Source organism: Talpa occidentalis, unplaced genomic scaffold (genome assembly GCF_014898055.3).
Source record: "Talpa occidentalis isolate TD23 unplaced genomic scaffold, MPIMG_talOcc4v2.1 talOcc4.10, whole genome shotgun sequence".
NCBI lineage: Eukaryota > Metazoa > Chordata > Mammalia > Eulipotyphla > Talpidae > Talpa > Talpa occidentalis.
Window position 1 is genome coordinate 90,863,217 of NW_023600993.1, and position 13,515 is coordinate 90,876,731.

The following is a 13,515-nucleotide window of genomic DNA, read 5'->3' on the forward strand; positions in this document are numbered from 1 at the left end:
TGCCCGGAGCCGAGAAAGGGCTGGAGGCTGACCCCGGAGGAATGGTGGCGGCGCCTTCCTGGGTGTGGTGCCCACCACCCCCGTAGGGGCTGTTCATTGTAAAAAGGGCAGTAGCAGGCCGAGGTGGCTACAGGGTGACGGCCAGAAGGGATGTGGCGGCCAGAAGGGATGTGGCGGTAGCACGTGGGGGTGGGGGCCTCCTTCAGGACAGATGGCCATCTGGGAAGGCCCCAAGAGCAACCTATAAACGCCCCATTTGCACCTTATCCCAGCCACCCGAGGGGGAGGGGGGCGAGGCTGCAGGGAGGGCTGAGGGCTGGCCCAGCTCTGCTGTCAACTGGGTGTGCCCTTGGCAAGTTCCCTGCCCAGCCTCCACGTGCAGCAGCCCCACCTCCCTGAGAACCCTAAAGTGACAATAAAGCATTTATGCTCTAGGTGAAGTATTGTGGCCTGTGGTAACTCACAAGAGGGAACCCCAGTAGTGAGTAGCGAAGGCCTGAAAACTTGCAGTTGTGCAGAGGGCTGGGAACTGACCAGAAGGGGGTGCTGCTGTCTCCCCATCGGGCATCCCAAAGGAAGGCCTTTCTTTGGTGTGAGAGAAGGCCCCTCCCCATCCAAACTCTGTGTCACAGCTGTACCCAGGCCCAGAATGCCATCACCCATGCAGACCTCTTTTGGGGTTAAGCGTGGTAATACCACTCAGCGCCCTTGTCTCCCAGAAGTTTAGCCAAAACGTCCTTGGTCCATCTGTGAAAGTTTGGCCTTTTCGGGGCCCCAGAGAACAAAAATCCCACTGGCCTCTGATAGCCACTCAACGTTTTATTTCTTTAGGGTTTATCCTAACCAGTCATTTAAAAACCAAGTAACACAGACCTGAGGGGTGGGGCAGGGGACGGCACCTCCTTCCTACTCACCGTGGGCAGCATGGGAAAGAGGGAGGGGGCAGAAGAGGTGGCCAAAGCGAGACAGCAGCAGCAGTGATGGGGGCAGCAACCTCACAGCCAGCTCCCTCCTCTCACAGGCCCTGGCTGGAGCCCCTATGGCTTGGGGTGGGCCTGCCCTCCTCCCCCACCTTCTTCAGATAGCCTCCTTGGGGCTCAACCCATTTCTTCAGGCAGGAGACTGAGGCACACGGAGAGGCACGGGGGGTGGCACAAAAGAAGGCAGAGGTGAGGTGTGGGCGAGGCCCTGGCTTGGAGGCTCCTGGACACTCCATCCCCACACCTGCCCCAGGGAGGGGGAGGAAACCACACCAGCAGGTAGCCATCGTGAGGAGACGAGGCAGGGTTTAAGGCTGAGGGGCCCCAAGGCGGGCGGGGGCGTGGGCCTCAGTCAAAGCCGTGCCAGTCGCTGTGCTCCGAGTCGTATTCTAGCTCAGCGCCCACACACTTGACACCGTCCAGCAGCATGGGTGTGCCGTGGTGCCTGTCTGCAAGGCGGTGACAGGTCCGTATGCTTGGCTGGATCCGGGCCCCGACCCACACCAAGGGGAACTCTAGCCCTCCCCGCTGGACTCTGTTGGGGGTGGGGAGAAAGGCACCGACCAAGAAGATTGGGAACCCCAGGCCAGAGCAAGGGTTGTCTTTACAGACGGGCTTCTGGGAGGACAGAAACCCTCTGTGGCCAAACGGCCTCCCTCCTGCCAGACCCACGCCTTGTGCTCTCACCCATAACGCGTGCCTGCACCATCACGCGCACGCAGGTGCCGGTGCCACCTTCGCAGGCGAGCAGCATCTCCTCCTTAAGGACGCCCTCCTTGTGTGCTAAGTACTCACACTTGACGCTGTAACCTGCTTGGGGGATCAGCATCTCCGTGGCCTTGTGCCCCCCAGCACCCACTGACCTCCACCCATTACCAAGACTGGCTGCCTCCTGCCAAGGAGCACGGATGGCCCAAGACCCACCCCCATGCCCAGTGCTGGGCACACAGCCCTCAGGAACCTCCAGCCTGAGGGCCATCTCGTTAAGGTCCAAGGCTCCAACTCAGGCTTTTCGGATTTCCCAAAAAGGACAGCAGGGAGAGGAGGGGATGGGGCTGGGGAGCGGGCGGGGCAGCTACAGGACAGCCTTGAGAAATCAGGTAGCAGGAGGCAAAGGTCCACGGGGACTCCCTTAATCTACGTAAGAGCAAGGTCATGAGAAGGTCGGAGGGCATGAAACAAGCTGGGGCTTTAGCAAGCCTCAAAACAGACACCTTTGCCTCTGCCAGGCTGGCAGGGTGCAAAGGGGGAGGGGGAGGAGCCTGAAGCAGCCTGAAGCTCAGTGAGGACTGGCTGGGGCTAGGAGTTAGTACCCAAAGTTCCTGAGGCTTTAGCAGGATTTGCTTGTGGGGCAGAGGGAGGGAGGACTGAGGTGCTCTCAGGATGGCCAACACAGCCCAGTGTACGAGCCCATGGGCATCAGCCCAGGGGGAGGCCTGCCAAGCTGCCCCACCCACTGCAAGCCCACGAAGAGGTATGTTTTCCAACTTGCTGAGTTGCCCAGGCACCCTAGATAGGGGGTTAAGGGGGGAGAACCCCATCTCTCACTCCCACTCACCCCCAGACCCTGCTGGAGGACAGGTCTCCAGAAGCCTAAGCAGGGAACCCACCTTCTGGGATGGGCATGATGCTGAGGAGCTTGAGATGTATGCTGGGGACAGGTGCCTCTCGGATGTCCTTGCTCAGCCTGTGCACCGGGGGTAGAGTGAAGGTAATCTCATACCTGTGTAGGGTCTTCAGGAAGCCAACCTGCAATAGGGGGTGGGGGGAGGAGGCGCCTTCATTTACAGCCTCCCCCAGGGTCTGCCCAGGTATGCCACCTAGGGTCTAGGGTCCCTGTGCCTGTTTTCCTGGTGATCCTAAGGGAGCTTAACTCCCTCTCCTGCTCCAGCTGGTCCCCCCACCCCCACCCCAGTAGCTCCAGCTGGTTCCCCTGAGGACTTTGTGCCCACTGCTCAGCCAGCGCACTTCTTAGCATCTGTCTCGCGGGGGCCATGGCTCCTTGTTGGCACATTTAATAAACAAGTTAATGGAAGTCAAGAGATTGGCTAGAGATCTTAAAATACTGGCCAGAGTCTTCCCTGGACCACTTGGCCGTCCCTGCTGTGAGCAGCACACTGCCAGAGGCACGAGCCTCTGCCCACAAGATGAGGCCCAAGGCCCTACAACACATCCTCCAGCACCTGCCCAGGGCCAACAGCCTGGGGTCAGTGATGCTGCTGCTCTGGTCACTCTCACTAGGCAACGTGGGCAGCACAGGATGAAGGGTAGGATAGGATTAGAAAAACAGCCACAAGGCCAGCTGTGTCAGTCCAGAGTAGCCCATAGGCCTGGTATCAGCCGGCACATGAACACAGATGCCCACCTGCCCACAAAGACCCACTGTGCCCCATGGCCCAGCTCACAACCCAAGCGATTTCTGTTGTTCATACACAGTGCTTGGCAACTGACACCCTGCAGGACTGATGCCATCCATGGAAACTAGTGGTGTGGAGGGTCACAAGCTAGGGTGGCTGCGGAGCAGGTAGGCTGATCACTGTCTTGGAGGCCTAGAGGTGCGAGCTGTCCCCAGCACTCCTGCTCACAGTTGCAGGGGCTGGATGGCCCTGTCCCTGGGGCCCAGCTGGGATGCTGTGAATAGCATTCAGCCTTTCGTTGCAATCAGGGTGATATCACTGTGGGCTAAAGGTCAGTCCACGTGGCCCCAAACTCTGCTGGTGGAGGGCACACCTCTTGAGAGAGCTTCTGACTGTTCCTGCCAACTGTCACCCTCTGACCCAGCTGCACCACATACCGAATTTTCCCAGGGAAATACTCAGACATGCAAAAAAGAACCCATGACTGCCCTATTTATAACAGTGAGAATAAAAACAACCGTAACACCAGGAATAGGGAACCAACTAAATCAAAGTTGAGACACATAATGGAATACCAGGCAGTTGTAAAATTTTGTGGAGGATTATTTACTAACACAGGCAGGAGATGGTTCACAACAGAGGCAAACAAAAAGTAGCATGTACACTGTGATGCCAGCTTTTTGTTTTTGGAAACAAAGCTTAAAAAAAAAACCTGGAGTGACACATATCAGAATATTAACCATGGTTATTTCTAGATAGTGTGATTGTGGCTACGTTTAAGTTTCTTTGTATTTTTCTCTATCTTCCAAATTTCCTCTAATAGACATGAGTGGATATTGCAATGGGGAGGGGAGGAAGATGCAGCTATTTTTAAAAGTTTTGGTTCATTCTGTTAATTCCCCTGGGGAAGTTGCAAGCTGTAGGAAAAGGACCAGGGATCTCTGAGTTGGGCAGAAATGGGTATGAATCTGGGCCCTTTTCTGAGTGGGGCTACAGGGTTCTCCCTCAGCGTAGTCTCAATGGACCAGACACTTCAGGCCTGGCACTCCTGCTCAACTCTGGAGCCCTAGTTTATTGTCCAACCTGAGGGCCTCACTCCACTGCCCTAGTCCATCTCTCCAGAGACTTCCTCCTGCTTCTCCCAAGTGGACAGGGATCCCACCATGTCCCAGCAGTTGGAGGCGCACACTGGGAGGTCTGAAGTGTGACCACTAGGAGAGAGGGTGCTCCACCAAGCAGGCAACATGGAAGAGATACTAAATCCTACTGCCAGGACTCTAAATCAGCCAGAGGCTTGGCAAAGAAGGATAAAAAAGTCACACCTTGTTAGCAGCACAATTGGCCTCACACCATTTCACTCTCACACCAACTCTATGAGGTGTGAATTGTCCTCACTGCAGGGAGGAGGAGACAATTTGCCCAAGGTCACAGAGACAGAATAACAGGCTTGTAGTTGAACCCAGGCCTTTGCACCACAGCCTTGACCCCGCCTTCCACTGCTGCGTGGGGATGACGTGGATAAAAACGGCTCCTCCCACCTATTTGAAAAAAAGTTCTAAAATGCACTCCTCCCACTGCCATTTCACCACCACCTCACTTAGATGAGGAAACTAAGGCCCAGGGTGGGAGGTGTCTATGAACCCCACTTAGAGGAAATGAACAGACAGACCCAGGAAGCCAGATAGAGCCAGAAAGGAAGTGGAGAGAAAGGCTGGTGATGGGGGCTTGTGTACCTTGACCAAAAAGCTGCTGTTGCTCTCCTGGGTGACCATTACCACTGAGTCATGCAACTTCTCATCAAAGCGAACGTGGCCCTGGGAGCCTTCTGCATCGTGGTCAGCCGCAAAGTGGATGCTCCGGACTCTGGGCTTGGTGCCTAGAAGGGTGGGAGAGGGCCCCAGAGCTGTAGGAGCTCCAGAAAACTACTGCCTTTTGTCATCTCCCCATCTCCCTGCAACTGCCCTTGACATCACCCAGCACCCACTGGCTGGGCTCCTTTCAGGGCTAGGCTACAGCTTACTGGACACTGGAGGTCAGGAGGCTTGAGGCCTTCTCCCTGCCCAATCTCCCATCAAGATCACCCACCCAGAGAGGGAGTAAGAGAGGATTTGAGGATTGGCTGACATCATCACTCTGAGATGAGGTCATGCCAGAGACAGGAAGAGACAGGTTCCCAGGCCCTCACCAAGCACCAGGCAGTGCAGGTCTCAGTCCAAGGCATCTAGACTGTGCTCGCCCTCACTTGCCAAGGTCCCCTTCTCTGGGGCCTTCCATTCTAGGTCTGCCAGTGTCCGAGGCCTCTACCTCCCCCTCTACCTCCCTTCCAACCTGGAAGGGAGTGGAAGGGTGGGGAGGAGAGGCAGGAACAGGTCCATAGGGCCTGCCTAGTGGTGGGAGAAACACACCTTCCAGACCCCTCCCAGAGATGTCTTTCCCACCTCTGCCTCAAGGCCTTCCGCTGTGCCCAGCTGGGATGAGTTCTCCAAGGCCAGAAAAGTAGGAGGTTGAGATAGAAAGAGTAGCAGGATCTGGCCTAGGGCCTGGGCTGGGGGGAAGCAAGCCTGGGAGAAGCCCATCTTTGCCGAAAGTGACCCCAGGCCTTTCTGACCCTCACAACCCCTAAACCTCCAAGAACCCTCCCAAGAAGCCTTTGATGGGAGGGCCTTGCTGCCTAGACACTCAGTGGAGGCGCAGCCCCACAGACCTGACCCTCAAATCTCACCAAGCCTCCTTTGCCCAAAATCTTCTGAGCACTTCTGGTCTCAGAATGAAACCCAAGTTTCCTGGCACAGCCTGCTGTGGCCCTACCCACTTCACCAGCCTTCTCCCCAAGCCCTTCACACACTCCAACCACTACAGTAAACAGGAAGGCTGAAACATGGGGACACAAGGGTGCACACTTCCAAGATCATCACACAAGGAGTCAGCGGGGCCCCCAGGTTCCCTGCCAGGGCTTGAGTGAGCCCCGGGATATAGCACAAACATTGACATATTCACACACACACATACACACACACGCCCCATATACAATGGTGCCCTCCCGCCAGGGCCCACTGGCACTCACCCTTGTTGGCTGCAGCCATGGACGCCCTCCCCGCCACAGGGTGAGACATGCAGCATCTGCCAGACACTGCCCTCAGCTCAGCAGCCTCCCATGCTCCAGGGACACCAGCAGGAGCCTGAGGAAGCAGGGGGAGAGGAGGGGTCAGGGCCACCCATGAGCCCAGGGCTAGGGGAGAGCAGAGGACCTCCCTTCAGAAAGGACCTAACCCCACTGCTCTCAGCAGGCCAACTGGTGCCTGTGCCCTCTAACACAGGGGGCTTCCGTCCGCGCTGCTCCACTCACACCCCACATTCACCAGGATCCCTTGCCCCTGCCTGACCCTGTTGAGCCAGGTCCTGTCAAATGTGCTGAGCTGTGGCTTTGGGTGCCAAGCTGCCAGCGTGGGACACCTGTGTCCAGCCCACCTGAGGCTGGCAGGAAGGGCAGCCTGGAAGGGGAGAAGAATTCACGGACACTTTCCAGGGGTCAGTTCTGGGCCAAGGGCTGGCTGAGCCCAGACACACAGGCTGCGCTCTCCTGTTGCAGAGGCTGCCTTGTCTGGTGACACACCCAGTGCAGCTGGGTGGGGGCAGAGTAACAGTATGCTTGGAGAGGGAGCAATGGGCCCAGGAGAGATGAAGAGATGTTTGGTGCATTGCCTCCTGGTGGTCAGTCGGGAGCGTTTACAGAACATATGCCTGCAGAGGGGTGTGCCCGCCTCCGAACCCACCATTCAGACTTTGGGGAGCCTCAGGGCGAGGCAGAGGGAGGAAGCCTACTTGAGCAGCCTGGCCTCTGATGGGCTGAGCTGGGACAATTTCTAAGCATCAGAAAGGATAAGTGCACCTGCCAGAAACAGATGGAATACTTAGAGACTATAAATGAGGAAAGAAAGCCAAACAAACAAAGCCAAGTCTTCATTTGTCACCGCTGACGGTGGCAATGCCCTCACTCCTTACTCTGAAAATTGGCAACAAAGAGAAATCTTTTAGCCTGTCTCTTGGCCTTTCCTGTAGCTAAATCACCCTAGTGGTTAAAGGAAAGCTCTTCCTTACAGAATTCTCACTAACAAATAACAAAGGAATTACCAAATGTGACGTAATTCTGCAACCCCAAGAGACAAACGTTGAAAGCAATGAGTAAGCAGATACTAACCAGGAAGGGATGCTCGCAGGTGCTCAAGTGCCACTGACAGCTGAGCTGGGGCTCTCAGGGGGAATAACACAAGTTTCAGTGGAGGGACAGGATATCAGGCTGTCACACACAGCCTGTCGATCTCCCCTTGGTCACAGTGGGGCAGCCTGACATGCAGCATTGAAGTCACAGCCTCCGTGACAAGGGAGTCGTGCCCAAAATGTCTAACCTGGATCTAATCAAGCCTCTAGTTCCAACCTCCCACTTACTAAAAACAGAGGTTAGTGGGACATATGAAATGCCTCCTCAAGAAGGGAATGAGAGGAGCCCAGAAGACAGGTGATTCTATAGGCCAACTGACCTGTTTTTTTTTTTCCCCCTTCAAACTGCAAGTAGAAAAATAAAAGTAAGTTGTTCTAGACAGAGGATGGGCAAACAACAGCCTGTGGGGCCGCCACCTGCTTTATGTAAATAAAATTTTATTGAACACCCCCCCCCCCCCCCCCCGCCATTGGTTTACAAGTTGCCTATGGATGCTTTTGCACTAAAGCAAACCTACTTTGTGTAGTTGCAACAGCATCTGCAAAGTCTAAAATATTTACAATCTGGCCCTTCACAGAAAAAGTCTGCCAACCGCTGTTCTAGACTAACACACGGAGATCAAAAAGGCAGGATGCGGGCTTCCCCGGTGGCGCAGTGGTTGAGCGCTGGGTTGCGAAGCTGCCCGCGGCCTCTGCCGCGCCGGTTCGATCCCCGGCTGCTCCCCAACCACCGGAGGAGGGTCCCACATGGCGCGCAGACCTCTCCTGCCGCCCGCTGCTCCCCTCAGCAGTGTACTTCGGTCCTTCTGCCTGCTCTGCTCCCTGCTCTGGCTCTGGTGAATTCTCTCACCCTCCCACGCTTCTGACTGTACCCAGTGCATGTATAAACGAACGAACAAAAAAACAAACAAACAAATAAAACATGCCTCTATAAAAAAAAAAAAAAAAAAAAAAAAAAAGGCAGGATGCTCCATGGGACAAATGACCTCGTTTTTCACATCAGTTGCAGGAAGAAAAATAAATAGGGTGAGGGGTTTCTCACTACTTAGCCAAAAAGATATTTGGGAGATAATTAGGTGATGTGAATGGGACTGGATATTATATGATATTGAACTGGAAGAACTGGTCTTGTTAGATAATGGAATTGTCCTTATATTTTAGAGATACACACTTAAGTATTTAGAGATGAGTGACCCATGAATGACCTTGGCTAATCCAGGGAATAAAGAAAAATCACAGGGGCCTCCCCTGGTGGTGCAGGTGGTTGAGCGCAGCGCTATGAAGCTGTCTGCAGCCTCTGCAACGTGGGTTCGATCCCAGCCGGCTGGCGAGAATCCCACATAGCACGGCAGACCTCTCCTGTCTCTCCCGCTGCTCCCCTCAGCAGTGTATTTCAGTCTGCCTGTTCTGCTCCCTGCTCTGCCTCTGATGAATCCTCTCACCCTCCCGCACATCTGGCCTGTACCCCGGTACTTGTATGCATGAATAAATAAATCTTTTAAAAAATTAATAAAAATGTTTTAAAAAGCTTTTAAAAAAAGGAAAGTGGGGCCTCCCCGGTGGTGCAGCGGTTGAGCTCTGGGTTGCGATGCTCCCCACAGCCTCTGCGGCGCCGGTTCGATCCCCGGCTGCTCCCCGGCCACCGGAGGAGGGTCCCACATGGTGCGCAGACCTCTCCTGCCGCCTGCTGCTCCCCTCAGCAGTGTGCTTCGGTCCCTCTGCCTGCTCTGCTCCCCGCTCTGGCTCTGGTGAATTCTCTCACCCTCCCGCACTTCTGACTGTACCCAGTGCTTGTATAAATAAGTAAATAAATAATGCATGCCTCTTAAAAAAAAAAAAAAAGGAAAAGAAAAATCACAGGTGGCCTCAGTTTCTCATGACTGAGCCTGTCAACAAGCATTGCCTCAGGTGCCAAGCTGCCCTGATCAGGCCTCGCTCACCTCTCTTCTACTTCCCAAGGCAGACTCAAGCCAGCATCACAGGCAGAACCAAGAGCTTGGGTACCAGGAGTCTCTTGGTAGGAGACCTAGAAAGCTGCAGGAGCAGTGCTAGGCCAGCACCCTCACCTTGAAGGCTAGCCTCCAGCTCCAGCCTGGGGTACAGGAAAGTCAACTACCAGCCTCATCTTGGGCCAGGGCCTCCCTGGGGTCAGTCACAGAAGGGTAGCCCCTTAGCTCTGGAATGCTCAGCTTGTCCACAGAAAGCCTGGCTCTTGGAGAATAGTTTGCCCCAGTCCCAGCCACTCCAACCACCCACTGAAGCTCTGGACTCAGAGCATGTGAAAAACCACCACCGCAAAGGTCTCAGGCCTTCTTCCTACTGTGCACAGAGGTTGCTCTAGCCATGCTTCTAGATGGGAGAATGACAGCCCAACCCCCCATCTCCCAGATCCTGGAGGCCCAGTGGAAACTTCCAACAAGTGGCTTTTGAGTGAAGGCTCCTGGGGACTATTCACAAAACACTGAGCCTGTACCTGCAGGGCCCCTCCCTGTCGTCCCCCCAGTCTACTGCCTGCCTTCGCCCAGGCAGCCTTCTGCCCACTGTACCTGGGTCTCAACCCCAGATAACACCCCCACCTATCCCAGAAGACATCTGAAAAAGGATCCTCTTCCTTGCTTCTGGAGTCATCTAATATCTGTGCTTCCCAGCTTACAATGACAGCAAACGTGTTTTCGCCAAACCCTGTGTACTCATCACTCAGCCCACAGCCTGGCAGGGAGGAACTGTGTTTGGCTTCTAATTTGCTAAATGAATGAATGACCAAACTAAGGGGTGCCTGAGCGTGGGCTTTGCCTCAGAGGCGAGGCACATTCAGGCCAGGGACTGTACATTGGGAGGCCCTCACCGAGGAACTGTCCCCTCACTCTCTTAGCCAACCCCTGCCTTGGAGAGCAGTCCCCTGTCCTGGTGTCACAGTGTGGCCTCCCACTGGCCATCCTATAATGTTGCTTCAATCAGCCGGTCACCTGCCCCTGCCATCCTTGCCGTGGAAAGCCCACTGTGGGCAAGACCCACCTCCCACATGCTGTCCAGAGCTCAGCATGGAACTGGCACTCAGGCACTGTCCACAGCCCTTGGGCAGTGAGAACACAAACAAGGGACTTCAGAGGGCCAGAGCAGGCTGGTAAAGTCAGTCTCCTTTCACAGCAGGCAGTCCTGCCCCCATCTCCCGGGAGCCAGACTGGCATCCTCACACAAGTCCTGGGAAGAGAGGACATCGGGCTCCCCATTGTGTCCATAGGGAACCACTGGCCATCCCCCTACAACCCTCACGCCTCCCCCTGCGCCAGTCAAGACCTGACCTTGGCCCAAGCCTCCCAGCCCCCCAGAGGCAGCAGGGACTCGAGGAAGAGCATGGGTTCCAAAGCCCACAGTCCCGGTTCACATTCAGGATCCATGGGCAAGTTATTGCACATCTTCGTGTCTCAGTTTTCCCATCTGTAGCACTGGCATAAGCAGTAGCTTCTTCCTCCGAGGAGCTGCAGCTCCGTGACAACGCTCCCCACTCCACCCCCACCTTTGCAGAAGCAAAGACCCAAAGGCCTGGTTTCTGAAGCAACAGCAATTTCAAGGCAGCACTGGCAGAGAGGAACTTAAGGTCAATCCCAGAACATCCAAGAATGGGCCTCTGGGGACTTCAGATTTCTCAAAAAATAGTGCAAGGGTTAAGGGACCTTCTCTTCCTTCCCTCCTGCTGCTTTCCCTTCCCCCACTCCCAGGCCAACCGGGTCCCCAGGGATCATCAGAGAGCAGACTGCAGGGAGCCTGCCATCCCTGCAACCAGAGGGACTCATGAGAAACACAAGGATGTACATCCTGGAAAAGGCCCAAAGAGGAGCATGGTACACCTCACACACGCACACAAAAATGACACCCTCCTCAGGTGGGCTGTCAACAGGTTGGGGGTGGGACCATGATAGGCATGGGGGCGGGGGGAAGCTGGAAAGTTGGCTTCGGGGGCCTCTTTGGTTCTTACTCGTAGGGAAATCAGGGAAAACTCTCCCTGGGACAGAGCTTAGGTCCCTCTTAGCTTTAGAGAAAAAGGCTGCTTTGAGGTCACCCTCCCCTGGGCAGGGCTCAGCCAGGCCCAGTGAAGCCTCTGGCACGCAGAGCAGACCCAGGAATATAGCACGCGAGTGGACAGAGGGCTGGTTACACAGGAACCCAGAGTTCTCGGCTTCCTAAACTCCTGCCCACAGGGTAGCGGGTACCAGTCCAGGTAGTTCCACCTCGGACCTGCAGGGCGGGCCAAAGACAACCTGTCCATGACAAAGTGGAGCTCCAGAACCTGCTACGCACTCCACCCCACAGGTGTACTCTCTGCCCCAGAGGCTGTTCCCAGATCCCAGCATCGCAGAGCCCGCTGGAGCTGGGGCATGCCCCTGACCTCTTGGGGCCTTGTTTCTCAACCTGTTGAAGGACTTTCTGAGTCAGGAATTCCAAAACCTCCCATACTCTCCACCTCTTCCTCCCCCACTCAGACCAACAGAAGTACTTGTCCGGCTTCTCATGAAAGTTAAGCTGATAAAAAGCAAATCCACTGAGGCCACAATGATGTGCTGACTCCAGAAGCTGATAAAGCCCTGGGCATGGTGGGGGCCTGCATACCTAGATCAAAGCCTGCAAAGGCAAGCCTGGAGATCAGGTGTGGCTGTGGCAGTTTGACATCAACTCGGATGGTCTGCGACTCCATTTCCTCCTGCCTTCAGCAGGTCAAAGGTGCAAGGGTAAGTCTGACTGTTCTATCAGAAACGGGCGGGCGGGGTGGGGGGGTGGGGGAGCGAGAACGATGAACTGGGGCAAGAACTCCCCAATCCCTTCCTTCTGTCTCCTCACAAAGTGCTGCCCTCTTAAGCCCAGCATCTCCTCCCCACAACATCCAGCCCCTCCCTACCTGCCCAGCTCCCGGCTAGAGGACATTTAGATTCCTCTAAACTCCAGACTGCTACTCCACCCAGGTCCCTGCCTGGAGCCTGTGACCTGGAAGCCCCCCAACAGAGGCCAGGTGCTGACTTTTGGCAGCCTGGTCAGAAAAACTGCCCTACCCCAACATCTCAATGCTAAGATTCAAGGGGAGAGGCAACCTCTCCGCGTCTCAGTCCCTGCTAACACAAACTCTGGTCCTGCCCCTAAATAGACGCTCTCCTGCTGCGAGACAGCCCGGAGGTGCAGGCGGGGCACCAGAGGCCGGGGTGGAGAATCCTGCATCCCCTCCCGCTTCCATCCCGTGGGTGTGGCGCCCCTATCCCAGCCCTATTCTCACCTTCTCCCGGGACGCGGGCGGCCGGACGCCGCCCAGCACACTCCTCCAGGGCTTCGAGGCAGCGCCCCCATCCCTCAGGGACCATCCTGGGCCCTCCCCACCCTCACCTCTGCTGACGCAGGAGTCTCCGGCGCTCGCACTACCAGACACCGCCGCCCTCCTCCCAGAGGATGCCGAGGCGCGCTGGGCTCCGAGAGGCCACTCGCCCAAGGTCACACCGCCAGGCCGGGGCGACCGCGCGGGGGAGAGGGGGCGGGGGCCTGATAACGGCGCTGACCCCCTCACGCCCCCGCCCTCACTGTCACACGTGCCCCCCAACACCGCCCCGCGAAAGAAGCTCCACCAGCGAACGATCACCGCGTCCCGGGCCTGACATCTCCTTGGTCCAGGTGCCAGGGGGCGCCCCCAGATCCGCCCCGGGGAGCAGAGCCCCCCGCCCAGCCTGGTGGGGCGCCAGGCACGACTGTCTAGGACGAGCCGCGGCGCCCGGCGGGGATCCCTGCTGGCCGGGCGGAGCGGGGCGAGGGTGGGCGGGGCCGGCTCACCGTGCGGGGCGCACCCCGGGACCGGGCCAGGCGCGGAGGTCCGCGGCGGCGGCAGCGGCACTCGCGGCAGCAGCGGGGGCTCAACACCCAGCACGAGGAGGGAGCCCCGCGCCGCCGCCGCCGCCCGCCCCACGGCCACGCCCCCGCCTCCA

The 13,515-nt window shown here is 56.6% G+C and overlaps 1 protein-coding gene across 3 annotated transcripts; it reads right to left on the minus strand.

Annotated features, from left to right (window-relative positions):
- Positions 1-781: 781 nt before the first annotated feature.
- ADISSP (adipose secreted signaling protein) lies at positions 782-13,412 on the minus strand. Of its 3 annotated transcripts, none has more exons than XM_037498397.2 (6): positions 13,364-13,412; positions 6,402-6,516; positions 5,071-5,213; positions 2,591-2,729; positions 1,668-1,790; positions 782-1,429 (listed from the first exon to the last, which is right to left on the minus strand). In XM_037498397.2, exons 2-6 carry the CDS (start codon positions 6,448-6,450, stop codon positions 1,329-1,331), a joined length of 555 nt encoding a protein of 184 aa, XP_037354294.1. In that variant the 5' UTR covers positions 6,451-6,516; positions 13,364-13,412; the 3' UTR covers positions 782-1,328. The 3 variants fall into 3 exon arrangements, with proteins under 3 accessions (XP_037354294.1, XP_037354301.1, XP_037354310.1); XM_037498404.2 differs by lacking the exon at positions 13,364-13,412 and adding an exon at positions 12,926-13,009; XM_037498413.2 differs by lacking the exon at positions 13,364-13,412 and adding an exon at positions 12,164-12,289.
- Positions 13,413-13,515: the final 103 nt, after the last annotated feature.